Raw genomic sequence first — 21,069 nt, forward strand, 5'->3', positions numbered from 1 at the left:
ATTAATATTAAATAATAAATCTCATGCGCCTGAAAGGAATCCGGCACGATATTGATATATTATAACAATTTTGTAACAAAAATAGGTTCCTACAATAATTTCAGCTCCTTACAAAGGAAGAGGAATTTGTTCAGAAGTAGAATACTTAACCAGGCTAAGGAAATAAAGAACAGTTCTGTACATTGTTTCCGACATGTTACATAAGATGTCACAGAAAAACAAAAGTGCTCGGAGTTAGGAAGTTGAGGCCGTAGACTTTCGTGCCCAGGAGAGCTCGCGCAAAGGTCGCCGCGGTCCTGCGTCTGATCTCTCACTGGCCGTGTCATTTTTGTCATCCCACCGGGTTATGAGAGTAATGGAATAGAGAGCGCATCTGTGTATTGCGCTCACACTTGGTCACTATAAACAAAGCCCTGCACAATTGGCTCGTAACAATGATGCTGGCTGTCGTAGCCGAACGGTAAGGAGGACATTATGTACGACTGGTTATTCTAAGGTATATTAATCTTGAATAATATTGCTAATTCAGTATATTAATTAGGGGATAAAGGATCAAAAACAATAAATGAAAATATACAAATTATTCATCATATTTATTTCCAAATTGCTCCAAATTCACATTACGTTTATATAAAAAAATTAAAGTTTATATAATAATAAACAAGTACCTATTAATCGTTCTGATTCCTGTTAAAGATATGTCTAATATAATATTATACACTACGGACGTCTTACAGTCGTTATAAACCATGATTCTTGCATTCCAATTTATTATACACACTCTCACATTCATGCTTAATTTTTATTAAAAAAATCTCCTAAACGTTACAATCACATTATGCATGAGCTGAAACTTAACTCATGTAAACTTAATTTGTACATTATAATTCTATTTTAAATGCATAACTTAGCTTATCTATTATAGGCAGTTTGCAAGTTGAATATTATTATTGTCATTAGATACTTAAAGCTATAACTTTTAATATTATTCATTGTGGAATGTAACGTTACATATCAAAATAGGTATCTAAGTAAATATTTCGTTTTTCAATACTTATTATATTAGAGTATAAAGTTATTGTATAGTTTATGAGTAGAAGTCATTTATTGGCACTCTATAATACCACAGAAAGACAATCGGTACAGAAGTACAGATAAGAACTTAGAGTATTAGAATATGAAATATAGGATTACTAAATAAAGTAAAGAATTCAAACGCCGACATAATTACAAAAGATTTCGATGTGATGTTGATATCAAAGTATACATTCAATGTATAAACACATACAAAAAGTGCTCTAATTGTGTTTCAATAAATATCTTACGTGGGTATTTATGTATTTTAGGAAACAACGAAAATGGAAGTACCCGACATACTTTGAAAATCTCAGAATATTTCACACACGGGACTTTCCCCAAGTCATTTGAGACATGGTTGTATATCTGTCCCTTTTTAATCTGTTATATTTCTCGGACCTTTCATTCGACGATAGTGTTCAGTTGTTAAGATGAGGTCTGAGAGGGAAGGATCCTTCAACCCAGAAGTTCGGTCGTTGCATCATCATCTGCCATAGTGAGACTTCTTTGCCGACACTGTCCATCCAGTTGACAGGTGCTCCCATGTATGTACCTGTAGGAGACATAATGAAAATACGTTAAAATACCGAAAATTCGTTATTTCTCAAAAAAAAACATTTATGTGCTATTGTAGAAAGCCAAACCCAGCTCCCAGAAAGGAATGTCACAACCGAATAACCAAGATGGAGCCAGACCGGATTAATATTTGAAATGAAACATTGAAAGCAGATTTATAATAAAATTGAGTAAAATAAAGAAAAAATCAACGAATCTTAGACCCAAAACTAGTAACTAGACCTAACGGAGAAACTAGTTAATTCCCGAATTAGTTCTAGATTTAAATCCACCCAATAATTTAACCTGGGACAGAAGATTAGGTAAATACACTCAAAAACCTATGTTTATATGGTCAGCATAAGAAACTGCACCTTGAACCCTCCCATTTCGCCATAATACCAGTGCTCAAAAGACAGAAACAGATGTAATGTGCATTAATACCACTTACCGGTACCTAGCGATAATCTGATGGCTCCCATGAAGTCGTTGGACGCCAGTCGGTCGCGGTCCCATAGACTTAGTTCAAGTGCACGTGCACTCAGCTCTTGTAACGTGAGGCCGCGGTACGTGAATGTGTGCTCCCATTTCGGGTTGAGTGTTCGTCGACACACTGCAGTCTTTTGTTTCGCGAGACGACCGCGTTCTGGGAGGAGGTAACTGGAAGGAAGAAATTGTTATTTAGTTTTGTGCCGCAGGTAAAGACTTTGAAAGTATTGCGACAACATTTTGATGGTTATATTATTATTTATGAATAATAGCCTTACCTTTTACAGAAGACATCGGCAAGGCCATTAGGCTTGGTGGCAACGAGGTTCTTGGCTTCCTTGACGAGCACGTGCAGGGTTCCTTTACCACGAGCTCCTTCGTGCAAGTCCAGCTTCAGCGCCACGATCAAGTCGCCGCGGCTACCTTGCTGCTCGTCGAATTGTTCAGTCTGGAATAAATAAAAAAGTTTTTGTTAGGTACCTTATTATTGTGGTAAGACTTTGACAGTCTATTCAATGGAAGGACTAATGGTTTAATGGCCGTTAGGAAAAGCGTCTGATAACAGAATCGAAGAGGCTGTATCTGCCAGACAGTTTTTATTAAACCAAGTTTGGTTTGTTAAACTTGGAAAGTGTAGAATTTTAACAGTTTAAATACTTGATAATCTGACTAGCCGGAATGCCATGCATTAAAATTAATTCTAATTAATTGAAAGGGGAAGGAATATACAGCGATTAATGAATGAAATGAGGATAATGAGGATACTTACTCTCTCATGCAACTTGTACCACATGGGCGCGGGGTCGTCGAACACGACGTCGGCCAGCGGCAGCGTGACCTCCCCGAGGAAGTCGTTCCGTCCGAACATATCCGCGTGCCACACGCTAAGCCACAGTGTCCGCGCGGACAGCGAGGCTAACGGCTGCACGAAGCTGAGGGTCTCTTCGAACACCGGGTTCAGGGTATTCTTCTTCACCTTTGTCTTCCTCTTGCCAGCTTTGGACTTGTCCGGTAACAAGTACACCTGGAAAAATAATACAGTAAACATAAGTTACCGTTTTTGTTCAGTAAGGCAATTACTTTTCCGGAAATTCGTAAGTCATTGATCAAAGAACAATTAGGATTCCTAGTAGGTAAGCTTGAGTCCAAAAACATTCTATAAGTAATCAAATGATAAAAATCTGATACGAAAGTTGGTACACAGGGTTGATTAGGTAAAAGACAGGCATGTCGTTAGTTTTTCACTATCATTGTAGAAAACTAACCAAAGTGTATACCATACCATATCAATATCAAAATCAAATCACCTGTGGTGTTTTTCTATATTCCTCATTATTAACCACTAATACCCGGTTATAATAATATAATAATTTTGAAATCAATTTCCCTGTTAGGTATAAATGCGAAATGCAACTATTTGTTATCATTTAACCGGTTATGAAATTACATATCCATTGAAATTATATTCAGCTGCTAACCTATATCGCTTTGTTAGCGATAACATTGATTACCTTTTAACATAGTAGCTTTTATTATCCACCTGCACAGGAATTTATGCTAATGATCTATGCATAGAGAGTAATAAAACAATGGTGCAGAAAGGTCACTTGAATCGAAATGTCAGATCGTAATCGAATATTCTGCAAAAACATATTAATTTCTTTATGTCATAACAAAATTATTAATTGTTTTATTTGTTCACTATATAGTTTCAAAAGAAAAGAAGATCAATATGCATTGCTTTTATTGTTGGTCTTTGCTCTGCGATGGACAAGATTCGAGGAACCAGCTATGCCTTCGTAATTAAATTTTGTACATTGTCTATTCAGTCGCTCTACTGTAGCACGATTCTCTACAGGCGGTACTAAACAACATCAAAAAATTTACATTTAAAATGTACTGCAAATTAGTTTTTACATTGCCCGCGAGAGGCGCTGATCCAATTTCATACAAAAATTCTAGACAGGTAGTCGGTTGTAGATTGGTAGGTAGTCGCGCTACTGGTAAATTTTTCTAATCAGTACAATAATACCATCCTAAACATATTATTATATGTATTTCTAGTACAAATTTTCAGACAGTCATTAAGCAAGATGTATTTACCTTAACGTAAGGATCGGATCTATTCCGCTTGACATCGACTGGCGCCAACTCCCGACACCTCTTCACTCCGACCTCGAGCGCGCCGAGCCTGTAGTTGTACAACAAGGAGATCTGCACTTCGCCACGAACTGTCACGTTGGCTCGGGTTCCTTCACCCGCGCCCGAGTACACTGATGCCATGGATTCGGAACGAGCCTGGAAGAAATTAAAAAAGATTTAGTCAAATATTAAAAAAAAAGAATCTGAATGATGACATCTGAAATGCATGCCGGAAAAAAAATGTGTGATCTTATTTGTAAACACGTAGTCTTTTCAATGAAAATCACAGACACACACTTTTCTAGTTCCACTTCGCATTATAGCTTCTTTTAACAGTTCTTCCGTGTTTTCTTTTAGTAATGTTGCACATATATTTTCATATTTTAGTAAAAGCCGACCCATGATAATATGAAACACCTAAACCGTAATGAGGATATAATTAACTAGAAATTAATAATAAAAGGAATAACAACCATAATGCGGAACGTATAAACCGGCACTAGTATATAAATTCCCATTAAATTGTCAACTAGCTTGATCTATTGTTCTCAGTTCAGACAAACACTGACACAACTTACGTTAAACACTATTATGGAACAGTTGACGTAAACACTGCGTTGATCCAATGAACGTGCAAACGAATGATTACAGGATGAGATCAATTACAAAACACTACACTAATTACCCAAAATGTCGTAAACGATTTGAGTTTTTGCACTCAAATATTAGAGTTAACAAAACCTTAGCATAGTTCCAAATAATCTTTTAAACAATCACGAGCTCTTTACTACAGAACACAAAGGAAAATAGTAGGGAAATTTTACAAGCAAAACTTACTGTTTTCATCACAAAGAATTAGGATAATTAAATACTGGTCTAAAAATAAAGCGTTGATTCTCTCTATCCGTGAACACATTTTGCTCTGCTATCGCGTTAACGACTGAATACTGTGAGTTGACGAAACACCACGTATTGTTTTTGTTTGCTTGCATTATCTGTCATACGATACCTTAATTGATCAGTGAATGCTTCTCGGTACCAATATTGGTAAAATTGAAAATTTAATACAAATAATTCTGATTTAAAAAATGGTAGTACGCTTTAGCACGTCATATATGGGAAATCATTTTCGGAAAATGTTCAGTGGTTGATGTCCATTGAACATTTTCCGAAATTGATTTGAATGGAACAACTGCATGAAATGCCTTTAAGGTTTATTAAGGAACGTTACGGTCGGTGTACGTTTTTCTGTCGGGGAGATATTTTGTTCATATTGATTTTGGTTACAATCTAATATGCTTTGTTAAGAGTTCAGTCACCTCAAGAATCATGAATAATCCCTTCTCACCAATAGTTCTTTACTAGCTATGTCTACGTGCTTTTTGTCTCCCTTCCAAAGATGAAAGGAAACACGTTCCCACGTCTCCTTTGTTGTATAACAATCTTAACCATTCCCTTCAGTGTCTCAATGCACAAAAAATGTAGTCCACTTCAATCGTCCCACGCAAACTGTTCGGAACTCAAGTAACGTGGGCGCAGTCTTATTTTTATTCCAATAAAGTCAAGCTAGTCGGCAAGTTACCTTATGAAGATCAGGAAATCCATTATTGTGCCACAGATCATTTAATTTACATCGTGTATTGCCAGAGTTAATGTTTCGCAATAGAAACAATGTTAAGTAATAAGATTGATATCTTTTATGACGGGTTGTTGAAGTAAATGTGTTTTATGAGTTTGATATGCGTGTAAGGATTTAAGGCCACTAATTAGCAGAAAAATTGTGTTATAATTGAGTTTTGCTTGTAATTTAGAACGTTATGACTTTGACGCTTACTTACGGATTAGAAAAACACTGTATTGTTACCGAATTTTCTCATTTTTCTAGTATCGATTAGGTCTAAATTAATTATACGGATCGTAATTCAAGATATCACTGACGCTTTTGTATCTACCAATTTTGTATGGTACGATGTACGTCTATATGCAAAAACGTATCGTAAATAACGAGTATTTTATATAGGTACTCAATTTGCATGTCCAAGTATCTATTCGATGTGGCGTATTATAATTATGATCTAATTTAGATAAATCTCGTCGTGAATACAAGACGCTGTGGTCGTGAAAACATGTTTAAATATATAAAAAACAAGTATAACAAGGATTGACAGTCCAGTTAATGATTCTCGAAGCCACTGCGACGGATTTAACTGTATAATGTCCGAGTGTTTGACTAAAAAATGTGAATATATTATAGAAACGAATAAAATACTTCTGGGTTGGCTGGGGCCTTCTATTTGAAAGAATCCAGTTTAAAGTCTAAAGAACAACAAGTAAGAACAAATTAACGATGGAGTTATTTGAATGGTCCACAATATTAATAGGTATAATAAAAGGTTTTATTTTAACCATAACTTCTTGAGCAGGATTTAAGAATATTTTATATTGATATGATATACTCGTATTTACATATATTGGTCATGAATATTCTAAGCTCATTAACTATTTCCGCATTTTTGCTCCTTATTCTGCATAATTCATTTTCGGTGAGAAACCTTATTACGGCCTGCTTCTGTTATTAAATATAATGTTCTGGGTGTCTTCGTCATAAAGGTAGGATTGTTACATAACCTATAGTTATTACAATACGTCAATATAAGCATATAAAACTCTCCAACCAGCCGCATATGGCATTGAGTAACGTTTTATCGTATCTACCCACACTGTAACACTTTATAAGGGATTAATATTACAACATTTAATTTTAGACCATTAGCCAATGACGTGCCAAGCCCAGGGAACGTGCATTTTGGTCGTGCCTTCAACATTGTTTTGATATCTTGTCACTTTGCTTTATGATTTAAGGTACTCATAATTAATATCTCGCATAAATCAGTTACTTTATGAGTTATGAAACGAAATATAGGGCAGAATAGCGCGTGTTCCGATTAAAATAGCGCCAAAAGCGTAAAAAAACGAATTAGTTCCTTTTATTGCATCAGAATTCTTTGTCGGACACCCTGTTCTATACAGGTATTCAAGTAAACGTTTTGCAAAGCCTCGTTGTTTGCGAGCCGTGTCGCAAGACGCAGGTAATATAATACAATGGCCAACGCGGTCATCGAGACAATACTCCTACAACGCTATGCATTCACAATACTAACGCCCTGTACCTTGTTTGAGTGGTTTTCGGTTGCAAAAATGTTTCTAGAGCGTCACCGCAAACGCGGATCGGATTTAACCGATAATGTGTTCTATATATAGATTAATACTCGTGCGTTTTTTTTATCAAACGCTCGTTTACATCTAAATCGTTAGTAATAATGACCTAGCAACTTCTATTGCCAAGGGTATAGAGCAGTCCTCGTAAAAACAATAAACTCTACCTACCTACGTTCATTAGTAGATTACTAGTTTTAATAAAAAATATGTAATTATTTTTATTGTTTGTAGGAAATATTACCTGTAAGCCGCTCCTGTTAAGTGAGTATCGATCCCTATCAAGTAGATCTCTTTCGTGCGGTAGTGGCGAGTTTGAACGTCTCGGCAACGTCGCATGATTCGGTGACGCCGCGTCAGACAAATACACCTCATCTGAAAACAATAAAATATGCCGTTATGAGGACAAACTATCAATTAATTCCCTATATATAGAACGAATATCAATTGACGTAAATGACGAAGATTTATACAATGTCAGTCTTCTGAGATTTGTACAGCCTGTTTGGAAGTTGCTCTATAAAAATGGTAATTTTTTACTTATAAGTAATGTGCTATTTCAGAAGTAGTGGTTCGGCGATTTGTGGTAAAAGAATAACTAAAATGTAGACTATCGGAGCCTGAAGTACGTAGGTAGTAATGAATTATACTTAGGTTGTGAAAGTTACACATGAAGTAATATGATGAGAAATCATTCTCATATAAGTAATCCAATTATAGGGAAAAAGTGAAGAAACTACATTCAAGAATGCAAGACATGTGTGCGTTAGTATTAGTAGTGCGACAATGCGTACGATTAATTGTGTCATCAGAATAGGGCGTGCCTCAAGATGATGAGTCCAAATTCGATACCATCGTTCTTCAGTTCTATCCACTCATCAGGCCTGACTAATCGACACCGTTTCCCTCTCGTCAAAGAATTGTCACACCACTCCAAAGATTTCAAAAAAGAGTCCCGACATGATAAAACCTCTCGTATGAATGAGACTTTCTCACCAGATTTAATGCTACTGCGTAGACTGTTGGATCCCGATTCCTGTGACGAGTATCCGCGAGGGCTGGCCTCAATTGAGGGCGTTTTTACTTTCTTAAAACTAAATTCAGGCGAGCCCTGATTCTGTGCACTCGCGGAACGTTCCGCCTCGAGAAGAAGATTTGTAGTTGAAGAAGAGAACTCATTATCTAACGGCCTAGTTATTATTAATGTAGGTATAATTGGTTCTTCTCGCACCGTTGCAAGAGACTTTCTATTATTATCACTATTGATTGTGTAACTTCTGCCCGTAGGTCCGACCAGGGCTGACGATGGACTATTCGTGATGGAGTCACATTCATCTTCACTTGTTTTACAACACAAACACCGGCCTACAAACGCACTAAATGTCATTCTTTTACGAGGTTTGTCGATATCTCTACTGTAAATATCGACTGTTTGAAAGGAGCCACTTTCCTCGGGATTTGCACTTGTATTTTCTATAGATAAACGGTTCGATTCAGTCGTGTAACTGATAGTATACACCATTATTTCAATACACACTACGCAACGGGCGACGTAGCACTGAACAAATCACTACAATTTTACATAAAATCCGTGTTTTATCGTATCCTGCATGTCATGGTCGTTTCCTGTAGTTTTAATACACATAAACAATGAATGTAACTGTTACAGCGATAGCAATAATGAAGAGACGAACAGCTATAAACGCTTTGTACACTGTACGCGATGGAACATCACAATGGACCGAGAGATGTTTAAAGGACACGGCTATGTTCCTCTAACACTACTAATTTATTACAAAGTACACTTAATTCTCCAAATGTAACTATAACAGGAAAATATTCAACAATACCACAATTATGAGTCATAACTAATACGAATTATATTGTTTAGTGTCATAATTATTATGTTTCTGCTATTACAGTTAGTTTTACAGTACAAATTGCAATTGTTATTAATATAGATCGATATAATGTAAAAATAAATTTGAAATATAAAAATAAGCTAAATGACATACCATCGAAAGACGTTCTTTTAGTAGGCAGATCTAGTGTACTCCAACGCAAAGATTTAATAGGTTTTTGTTGAGTTTGACCGGTGTCTCCAGATAAGGACTTGGTAGATTTCAAAATATTTCTTCTTTCAGTTAAATTGAGCGCAGGAAGCGATGTTTTAAAACTTTCTTCACTTAACGAGGATTCTCTGTTCATTGGGATTGGGATGAGAGATTTATTTCGTTTAATAATGGTCGGTGTATCAACTTTGTTCTCAATATTCTCTTGTTTTTCGATATCATTTATATCACGTAAGGATGACCCTTCGTATCCAGATTCAGAATAATTGGAGCTGGTATTATCCAATTTATCACCAGTGTTTGGATCATTTGAATTTAGCATTGCAATATTTTGAAGACCTATAATTACATTTTCTACTTCTTCGTTTTTAGGTTTCTCATCTTCTGTAGCAATTGAAGAACAATTACATTGTACATTCTTAGTATCTTCTGTCACTGCAGGCGTTTCTTTGTCTTTGGATTCTTTATTTTGTAAATCAATATTAGATCGACGAGTCTCCAAATATATGTGCTTCTTACGTAAATCAGACGATGAGCTTGAAAAGAAAATATTTTTCTTGCTCTTTTTAATTTCTTCTTTTGGGTTTTCCGAAAGCGGTGTAATAGAAGGACAACTACAATTAATATTTTTAATATCTTTTTGTAGCTTAGGAGTTGAAGTTTCAATTTGAACTTTGTATAGAACTGGTAAATTTTCAATCACATTATCTGGTTTTTCAGTAATTGATTCAATTATAGTTGTATTATAAGTACTATTACTTTCAACCGGTTCTTCTTTAGCCTTTGTTGTTTCTATGCTAGCATCAGCAGACGTATCTTCATTATCGCTGCTTTCAGGATATGCTTCAATCGCACAGGTTTCACTTTCAGGCGCTTCAATATTCGAACTAATTATTTCGTCGTTTCTATTTTCAAGTGTTTCAGTCTTCTGAGATTCAGGTTCGTTTTGTTGCGCACTATCAATAATTTTCTTCTCTATTTTCTTTCCGATCGCGTAGTTTTCTTTCACTTTTTGTTTTAGAGACACTGCATTAGGCCGCGTACATTCATTTGCCAAAACGGAATATAGCTTGAAATGATTCCTGTATTCTTTGCGGATCTCTGACAAAGGAACTTCTTTTTCATCATCTTTCTCACTTTCAACTTGGAAGCAATTCCAACACGACACATTCGACGCATCAGCCTTAGATACTTTGTTAGAACATTTATCATTTTTATCAATCATTGTAACTTGTGTTTACTGATCTCTACCCCTGAACAAACAAAGTTCGACTAAGCGAATTAAACCATGTCAAATGTTTAAATAAGACGAACGTAGCTATTATTAATCTATTTTAAATGATATTAATTTATTCATGAATTAATATTATTACGCAACACCGAACAACATTCTCGAATGATAAAGTTTCCGTTTAGTTTTACAATGTTATGTAATACCATTAACTGTGATATTTAAACATTGGCATCTAGATAGCATCATTAGATTATCATAGGTATGGTATATCATATGTCCAAAAAGCTACAAAACTGCAGAGGTACTTTGATAAAGGAATAAAAGCAAAATACAGAAGTGGTCAAGCCGGTTCGACGTACACGGACAGGCGAGTAATTATTGTTGACTGCGAGGTCAAAAGTTCATACAAATTAGTCTCTAGCTTGGTTTGTGTAAGGCGTAGGCGAATAATTTAATACTTATACGAATATTTGAACATCAAATTTTTCATTTGTGCAACAAAGTCTTTAAGAAATAAATAAACGAAATTTTAATTTCAGTCTCGAGTTTACAAACGATGCATCGATAATTTAATCTTAAAATGTTTTTGAAACACTTTTCATTGGATTAAATCGATTAGAAATGAATCGGTCTCAATTTACATCTGGCTCGTTAATTTACATAGATAAGATGATCTAGTTTGGGGATTTTGACACTAATATCGTTATTTACTAATTAGTCTGTGTTTACAATTTAGTTGACCTTCATGTTGTACTTTCAAAATACTATACGTTAACGGTTATATATGTATCTATAAGTTTGTCTGAGAGATTTCCTGTTTAGAATAAGTACAGCCGCCAGCCAGTTCATCTCTTCCGGTATCGTGCAAGTCAATTAAGATATACTTAGCAAGAAACAGATTTTTATTTAAACATCTGCTAAAAACGCAGAAAGTTAGTAGTTTCCGATCGTGATACTTTTTAGCCAAACCGAAGTGGTCGTTTGTAAGAGAAATTCCATTTTTTATCTAATTAACAAACCAGATAGATTCAAAAGAATGTTAACAACGAACTACAAACCAACTTTGAGTTCATTCCACTCATTGGCGCTATCTCTTCCGATAGAAAACGCAGGTGTGATCTTCGCTTTCATTCAAGTTTCCGTTTTAATCAATGGATTCGTTTTTATCTGTAACCTGCAGTAATGTTAAGTGAAATACAGTCTATGTGTAACAGTGATAAGGTTGTTATTTCAATGTCAGGAAAAGTTGAAAACAAACCGTGTCACGATGTGTGGACATGGCTATTGTTCGTAATGTCCACATTGCGGTGTGGCAGGTCTAAAACGATGTCATTGTCACTCCACAACGAGTCTCTCTACCACCTTTCTAATCATATACTGGTTCAAATCATCTATCAATATCTCATTATTGCATGGCATATGTAATACGAGGTACTTTGTTTCGTAACTGTGTGTATGTAGCACTAAGATAAAAATAGAATGGTTCCACTGACATGCATTTGTTATGCTTGCATGTCGATAATTTGATGTCAAAATATAGCTCTGACTGCTATGAATTATGAGCTTGTTATATTATATGATTAGATAGATAAAAGGTAATATAGCTTTATCGATGATAATAATCAGGATATTGTTGTTCAAAAACAATTTATTTATAGCAACTGGTGACGGTGTTATAAATATAGAGTACGGAACTATGTATGTAGGTGCTAATTACTATGTAAACTTAGTTCCTACACATTGACTATGGTTAGTAATGGTTACCTCGATAAGTGAGACAATGTGCTAGTCTAGACGATCATGTTAATGACCCACTTTACCACAATATTCAGTTGATTTGTCAATGTTTTGACAGTTGTTATGTCCAAGGACCAAAACACATGCAAATTTGAAGGAGATTCAATGCGAAGTTGAATGTTTCAAACAAAAGAGTAAAATTTACGAATTTACGTGTGAAATCTAAAAATTATCTCCTTGTCAGTTGGCGCAATGTGTTTGTTTCTCGTGAGAAGGCAACTGAGTCTATTCACTTTCCATTATTCGATTACAACAGTAGTAAGGCGAGAAATATACCGTGCGATTATTTGTGGGCGATATGCAAAATACTGTTTGTGCAACTTGCACATTATGACTTGCAGAGTTCACATCGATAAGAGAAATGTAGTACTGTAATTTAGCTTGACTTCAATTATATTTGTATGAAAAACTGTTGTGTTGTAATAAAAGTCCAAAATGCGCAATATTGCTTCAACTTAATATTAAATAGGTCGTAGTTATCCGTAACGCCTGTTATGAGAGACCAAGCAACATGTCAACTGATCGGCCTTTATACGAGCCTCAGGCGTCACCTAATAAAAATATTGGTGCCAACCTACTTGTACGATACATACATATTTATATATACGGGCTTGTATTCATTATGTATCATACATACATAATGTATGTTTTAGGTGCGTGTGTACTTAAATATTTAAGTAACCGATTTTTTTATTGTATGTAAACTTTTAACGGATAAATGACGTCATCATGTAACAACGATCAAGCGTCGTACAAGATTCATTGCGACTCTAACTATAGACGTAGGCAGGAAACTATTAGGTTGAAAGGCTGAATGACAATAATAAACCTATGGTAATAATAACATAATGTGATATCACGTCATTTTCCCATAGGGAGAGATCAAAGAAAGCCACTTAGTACGATGCTTACAAACATTCGGAGCGAACTTTTTAACAAAATGTATAATGGTGACCGGATAATTATGTAGGTACTAATTTGTCGGTTCGTAAACAGTCCAATCGATTTAATTGCTATGTTGATAAGAGCTTTAGCAACCCACATGTGTGATTCTAATATTTGTTTGACATTTAAAGGATTCAGAGATTATCTTTCGCAATCTAAATAAACACCGAACTCAAGTACCTATTTGTAATTATGTTATTTGTGTTATTTGATATTATTTTTACCAGCTATCGAGAAATTTCGTCAGCTATCACAACGATATGCTAATGTGTTAATAAACAGCTGATCCGTTGTGGCCGTGGCCTCAAATCGCAATCGACCTCAACTGTGCATAATTACTTCAAATAATTGTATTACTATTATGAGTACTATGAGAGAACTTGTTATACATAAAAATACTTTTATGTATGTACCACAAATTTCAACGCGACAATTTTTAACCGAATATTAAAATTTACCCTTTCCAGACGTTTCGACTAGAAAAAGCGCAACCAACATTTTCCAATAGTATCGTATCCACCGTATAACTCTTACATAAAATAAAATAGTTCCTTTTAATTACGCTAGAGGCGCTGATCGGTTCTCCATACAAAAACTCTGGATAGCTAGCTCAAACGCGGTTAGCCAGATTGCACCATAGTTTGTTACAAAGTTTTTAGAAGCTTACTATTCTTAATAATAATCTTTATGAGCAGATTAAACGGTAGATACAGACTTACACAGTTGCTTCTAGCGGAACGGTACTGGGAAATACATCCATGAGTATAATAATATGTTGCATATTGTGCACAGTAAATGTTTCTACGTTTCGACACATTTTAAGTTACCTACTAAATAACTTACGGTGGCGTTAAGTCGGGTTTTGTATAAGTAAGGTTAATATTTAATTGAAATTTAACAAAGAAAGTTCTGTAAATAGAAGGTTTTACATAATATAAGTTTTCTGTTGGTTTCAAGTTAGTGGCAAACTCATAAGGACATGACATAACAATTTTACATTTAAGCGACATTTATAAAATAACTACTAAAATACCATAAATGAATACTATCTTATATCAAACTAAAATTCAGCGTGTAAGTTGAAAGCTTTTCCAAAGAGTTTCTAACTATACAGGTACCTACTTGAACCATACATCCTTTTATTTCGTGAGCAAGACATCACCTCAATGACATCATCCAACCGGTCTCTGGATATTTCCAGCGAATTGTAACTTCTAAACAATTCTTAATGTGTGTAACTTCAACGGCCATGGTGACGTCATAATATATCTAGACATTCGTTTTAAGGTTACTGGACGGTCTCAATATTGTATCTTGAGATAGGCTAGTTGTCTAGTAACTCATAGAAGTTCAATTTTGTAGTGCTCCTATTTTGGTTAGACTAATGAAATCAGCGGAATATTTTTCCCAGTTATCAGATTCAATCAAGAAATAGAAATAGAAGAAATATTGTACTTAAAATATCAGAACTGAAAAGGGGCGATTATTTTCTTCAACCGGCTAAGTATCAACTTTGGGTGAAAATGTGATCAGCGCCTCTAGCGGGCTAAGTGAAAACTAATTTTAACACTCAATACTACCGACTGTTGGGTATTGCGCTAGATTTTGTTTAGAAACTAACCAATCCCATCCTAATCTTTAAATGAAGATGTATCTAATATTGAAACCGGTTGAGCAGTTGCAACAAAACAAAACGTATCAAAACTCTTTAATACAACTGTTATTCAAAAGTTAGTATTTATTCAGCTATTGTTTAAATTTAGAAATAAAATAAGGAGTAAGTTCAACAGAGCGTAACCAACGGCGTAAAAACTGTTGAAGTGATTTACGCGTAGACTAAAACTATTTTTTTTCAGTTAAAAAGTACTCAATAGTTAAAATATCTTGTTTTGCTCGTAAGTGTTGAATGGATTAAGCGTTATCGATAAGGTAACCTAATTTCTTGTTATCAGTCGTAAAAGTATTATGAAATGCATTGTTTTTCAATTCGTAATACCAACTGAATTCCTATTATGTATTGCTTTTTTATTGCGTTACGTGACTTTCTTTGTGTTACCTATTTGACATTATTTTCACAATGTTTGTAATTATCGGGAAAATTTGATATCACATCACCAACAACTTTTCATAGAAAGTTGTTAGTTTCAAGAGCTATAAGTGCCTTTTATGCGCCAGTTTTAACATTTAAAATAGGTTAAACTTACGTTTTAAATACTAAGTCTTCTTCTTCTTATCGTATGGTTAGTTGTCAACCAAGTGTCAAAGTTGTTCAAGCCGCCCGAAGGCCTTTGACATGGCTTAACGACTGTTATCTTTGTAGACAACAGCCGGGACCGACTTTTTACGTGCCCTCCGAAGCACGGAGAGGCCCAGCTCAAATACCACTATGCGGTCACCCATCTATAGAGTGACCGCGCCAATGGTTGCTTAACCCACAGATCGTTTACCGACCGGTGAGTGCAACTGGCTATGGGCGCCTCTATAAGTACATATAAGCCTCTATAAGTATAAATACTAAGTACAGACACTTCAGTGAACTACCTATCTATAAATTCAAGTACAATAATTTATCGTTCCTTATCAGAATTCACTGCCAAGTACCAACAACACGTGGAAGTCATCGTGAGTGACGCCACACAGGTAGTCACGTACCATCTGCCTTGACCCTGAACATGCGTGAAGAATTGCACTGAGATCGGAGGAAGTATGGCTGTACTAACCGCTGTTTACACAGTAGAACAAATTGAATAAATAAACGGTTTATGATATTATTGAGTCATCAATATACTGGTAAATATCAATTTGTTACTTTTGTCTAATATTAATGTTGCTTTAAGCGGAGTCAAAACTTGGAGAGTTTTTACAATACAGGTGGGCTATCACAGTTATAAACTACTTGAAAGCGGCTTAGCTATACACCGTTTCCTCCCTTAGATTCTAGTGATTAATACGTTAAGTCAAAGCAGAAATGTTCTGAATAGTAACCATCAATTTGACGGACACAAGGTGTCCACTGTCAACAGACGTGTTATAAAGGAATTTTTAGGTAAAGAGTAATATTTTTTTAAAGTGAAAAAAGGTTATTCATGATATTCTAAATAGGCAGTAATGATGTAAGGTATAAAAAAAGTAAAAGCAAAAAAAAATATTTTTAAATTTTTAATTAATAACGCAATACTTACGCGTTATTAACTTAATGAAGTCGTTTGATGAATTAATTAGATTTTAATTATTTTACTGAAAAGAATATTTGTTATAACGATTAAGGAAATAGACGTGATAAAACCTGGCATACCTAAAAGTTCTTTAAACTAATTCTTGAAGTTATATTAACCTCAACATCAACTTATTCAGAGTAGTGGACTATAGCTTAGCCCATCTTTAATTACGGGGGATGTTCTTGCCCAGCAGTGGGACAGTAGCAGGTTAAATGTTGGTATTAATTCAATCAGAAGCAAATTCTACGAATTGATATAATTTCTAATACAAATGCATACCATGATATCTCTTGAATATAAAGTGCGTAATATGAAACCGGAACGTATGCGCAATGCGAACACATCTTGTTCATATTTTTGCATTAGATACGTTTATACATGACGCTATACTCCGGGTAATCGTAGTTTCTCTTTTCTTAGAGCATATGTTTGTAAACAGTCGCACAATGCCTGACTTCGAACAATGGAGTCCACGAGCAAATGAGCAAACTTCCTCCAATTATAGAAATGTGCTGATGAATGTTTTATAGACATGTTTAAGTTAAAGTTTTTGTGTCGCGTTTTTTCAATGAATCCGTTCTAGGAATTCATAACTTCCTAACTCTAATAAGCGTAATTAATGTATGTCCTTAGGATAGGCATGTATAATTCTTGTCTTGATAAGGTGAGATGGGAGACAAATACCTAATCCAATTTTATATTCAAAAATATGTATACTTTTTGCACATATACTAGGGTAATATTTTTTTCTGGAACAATTGGAAAGCAGTTGAATATGTTTATTTCGCAATTACTGACATCGAAACGCAATTTACTGATAACTTAAACAAGCTTATCAATTGAAATTAAAAAGGGGCGTATACCTACATAATAATATGTCATACACACGGCACTGCGCAAAATTATTTCCTGTTATCAGTAGCATCTGATTGTTTGTTATTAATTACTAATCATTGCAGGTAGTAATCCTCGAGATAAGAGCTGAAAATATATTATTGTATCAGTTCGTCATGTCAAAAATAACACGACTGAATAAAAGACTAAGCATGTTGCTATGTCTGTGACATAGTCATGAAACTTTTTTGTAATGCTGATGATAGACGCGCAATTTATCTAGATTCTTATTTAATATTAAAGTTTTTCGGAAACAGAGTATTTAAAACCAGGCATAGTACCTAATTATTGCGGTTTTCAAATTTACAAAACTTTTTTCACTCAGCAAGATAAGATTTATCGAATAAGCCAGCACTTGGTCAGCGTGATGGACTCAAGGTCATATCCCTTCCCCGTTTGGGAGGAAACCCTAAAATTGATTACCTCTTCCATATCGCGACGCTTAAAATTCACTTAAACTAAATTATTTTCCTCTATGACAGTTTAGGACGATACAAATAATATATTTTAGATCGAAAATAAGTGTATAAAGTTCGTTCACTGCACTAAATCACGCTGTTAACCGTATGACGTATAAAATGTTATACAAATATAAAATAAATTGGCGCGTTGTTGAAGGTTAAATGAACGCGTTTACTGAGGTTACAAGGTTTATGTTACTGTTGATATCTGAACTTCTATATCGGCCATCCTTTTTCTTTTCACGGTTAAATTAGAGTACGTGTGATGTAAGAAGTATAATGTGGTTGCTTTTTTAATTCAATTCAAAAAGATAATAATTATAATATGTGGTGTACCAAAATTTTAGAATAGTTTTGACATTAATGTCTAATAAAAGTAAGCAACTTAAGTCATATTACATCTCCGACGGCGAGAACTGTATAGCACATTAAAGTCCAAATTGTAGTTTCTTAAGAAATTACCAAAATTAATTATACTAAATCCAACTAATGGTTTGGTTTGGTTTTTGGTTTTTTTTAAAAGACAACTCCCGCACTAAGAATTGCTCTTGTGTCGCGGGGACTTTTACAAACATACAAACAACGGACACAAAGCACAACCAGACCCGAAACAATTTTTTGTGGATCGCACAAATAATTGCTCCGTGTGGGAATCGAACCCACGACCTCCCGACGCAGTGGTATCGGCGTGGCGACCTAAACCACTGCGCCACGAAGGCATCTTCTGGCAGGTAATCTTCTACTAAAATTTGCATTAAAAAATAAGCATAATTTGTCCATTGATATTGTTCATAACATAGTATAATTCTTTGTTACCATAAAAATATTGTTCATACATTTTATATTACCATAAAATTTAGTTTTAAAACAAAGGGAATGAACTCGTCCGAATTGTTCGCAATACAGTTAACAACATCAAACCGAGGCAGAATACAGTTTGTTCACGAACCATGTCGAAGGTAAAAATAAATTGTACAACAAAAAGTCGTACGTGATCGTACACTTGCGAATTAAATTATTTTCAGTAACTGCTCCCATTAGTTAAGGTAGAATGACAATTGAAAGGTGAACATTACGACCTGAACCTAGTTCTAGACTGAATTCGGGTATGTTTTTACTTTTTATGTATAAGCAGCTGAAAGTGCGACTTCAGGTCGATTTTAAAGACTGAATTCTAGGCATAATAAAGCAGGTTTTCTTAGATTTCTAGAAGGAATTGTCAACTGAATGTTATTAAACGTCGTATATTCATAAGCTGTGCGTTACGAACGTTTTGTCTATTGATTGGTTATGAATGCCTAGCTTAAATCGCAAGGGAAAAGGTTTTTGCAAATAATAATATTTCTAATTGATAAGACAAATAAACAGGGAGACGAAACAAACAAAAATACCGGTGTCTCGTTGAAGTCTTTTGTTAGAACCATTATTTATATCACTCGGTCAGGTTTTATGTATAAAAAATCATGTCCGGGCATACGAATTTTCTGAAAAGAACTGTATAAATAACTTCTTAGAAATAATGAGTCATGTGCTTCATGTCAACAAACGATTGTGAGTTGTCAATCAACTTGAATCACTGCTGTTACGTTTGTACAATAACTGTCTTGTATTAACTGTAAGAGTTGTAAGCTTCATTGACTTCTGAAATGTAAACAAAGTCTTTAAACCGAGCCTCTTTAGTAAAAAATATATTTTAGAATATATATTAATTATTAGAAATGAAATAACACATATCTAGGACTCATCAATCTACCTAATATTGTTATGGGTAAAAGGTTTTTTGATTAAATACGTACGTTTTAACTTTATATACACATGCAACGCGTAACTTATAAGTAGTATATCATCGCACAGTATTTTCCCACCATACACAGAAGATATAGTTTGCTGGCTTTCACAACAAACCACACAAATATCAACTTCGTTAAAGTATAATTTGAACCACATTATGGGTTCTAACAAGATCCTTTTAACAACAAAAAGGGTGTTACCACGTTTAATTTGTAAGTACTTAAGTTCAATAGAAAGTAAGATAGACGTAAACATGGTTGAATGTGGTTTCCCATGCAGCTGTTAGAAAGTGGTCTCACAACCTTTGAATCCATCCATCAACGTCTTCGCGTTACAAAAATTATGTACACTTGTTATTATTCATAGTTTAGTGCTATGAAAGTTGTAATCGTAAGTGTAATCGTTTATGTAAGATGCTATTTGATGCTAATGTTTTGAAGAACGTATTCATCTTATGTTTAAAGGTTATGTTCATGTTATGGATACATTTTTGTCGAAAAGGTCTTTGCGAAAAAGATTATAACAGTTGGGTTTCGCGAAAAAATATTACAATTATTGTGAATAATTAGCGTTTACAAACTATCGCAGCTTCTAACCAAGATACAAATGCACAAAGTTTCTACTTTATTTGAGTGTTTATCACCGAACATAGCTCATTTGATTGTCCCACTGTTGGGAAAGGATCACACCTCCCGAACCAGGAAGGAATTAGGCCTTGAGTACCACGCTGGCCAAGTATAGATATGGAGCTTCTCGTATGCGTGGTGATAACAGCAACATTTATAGACATAACAAAAATAGTCAAGAATTACAATATTCCTTCCCTGCATTTGTCCTTACTAGGTTTAATTGTTAACTTGTCACAATACAATTGCTTTATACTCATTTCCACCTTGAATGTTTGGGGTCAATAGTCGGCGTCGTCAATAAGTTAGTCAAATAATGATTGTCGTAATGCTTTAATAACCGTAACTAATTGTTTTGAAGGACGTGCGTAGATATTTCCTTTATAGAATTATCTTGAAAGATAAATGCTGGTACGTATAGGTACGTTTTATTTTTGAGTAGAAAAACATTATAGAGTATAAATAAAAACATTTATGTGGGAATTAAAACGAACCCGAAAGAAGAAAATCTTTATAACACATTGATTGTTCCCCTGAAATACATATTTAAGC

At 34.7% G+C, this 21,069-nt stretch overlaps 1 protein-coding gene across 4 annotated transcripts in view; it reads right to left on the minus strand.

Moving 5' to 3' along the window:
* Positions 1-574: 574 nt before the first annotated feature.
* btsz (bitesize) overlaps positions 575-21,069 on the minus strand; it is an 89,890-nt gene continuing 69,395 nt past the window's right edge. For 3 of the 4 annotated variants that reach the window (XM_076115458.1, XM_076115460.1, XM_076115463.1), the window contains 6 exons: positions 7,724-7,854; positions 4,225-4,419; positions 2,891-3,145; positions 2,400-2,569; positions 2,084-2,292; positions 575-1,630 (listed from right to left, as the gene is read on the minus strand). In XM_076115458.1, coding sequence (XP_075971573.1) covers positions 1,497-1,630; positions 2,084-2,292; positions 2,400-2,569; positions 2,891-3,145; positions 4,225-4,419; positions 7,724-7,854 — 1,094 coding nt within the window. In that variant the 3' untranslated portion in view covers positions 575-1,496. The remainder of the gene's footprint in view (positions 1,631-2,083; positions 2,293-2,399; positions 2,570-2,890; positions 3,146-4,224; positions 4,420-7,723; positions 7,855-21,069) is intronic. The other variant, XM_076115459.1, reaches the window with a different exon arrangement.

This window comes from Anticarsia gemmatalis, chromosome 6 (genome assembly GCF_050436995.1).
Source record: "Anticarsia gemmatalis isolate Benzon Research Colony breed Stoneville strain chromosome 6, ilAntGemm2 primary, whole genome shotgun sequence".
Lineage (NCBI taxonomy): Eukaryota > Metazoa > Arthropoda > Insecta > Lepidoptera > Erebidae > Anticarsia > Anticarsia gemmatalis.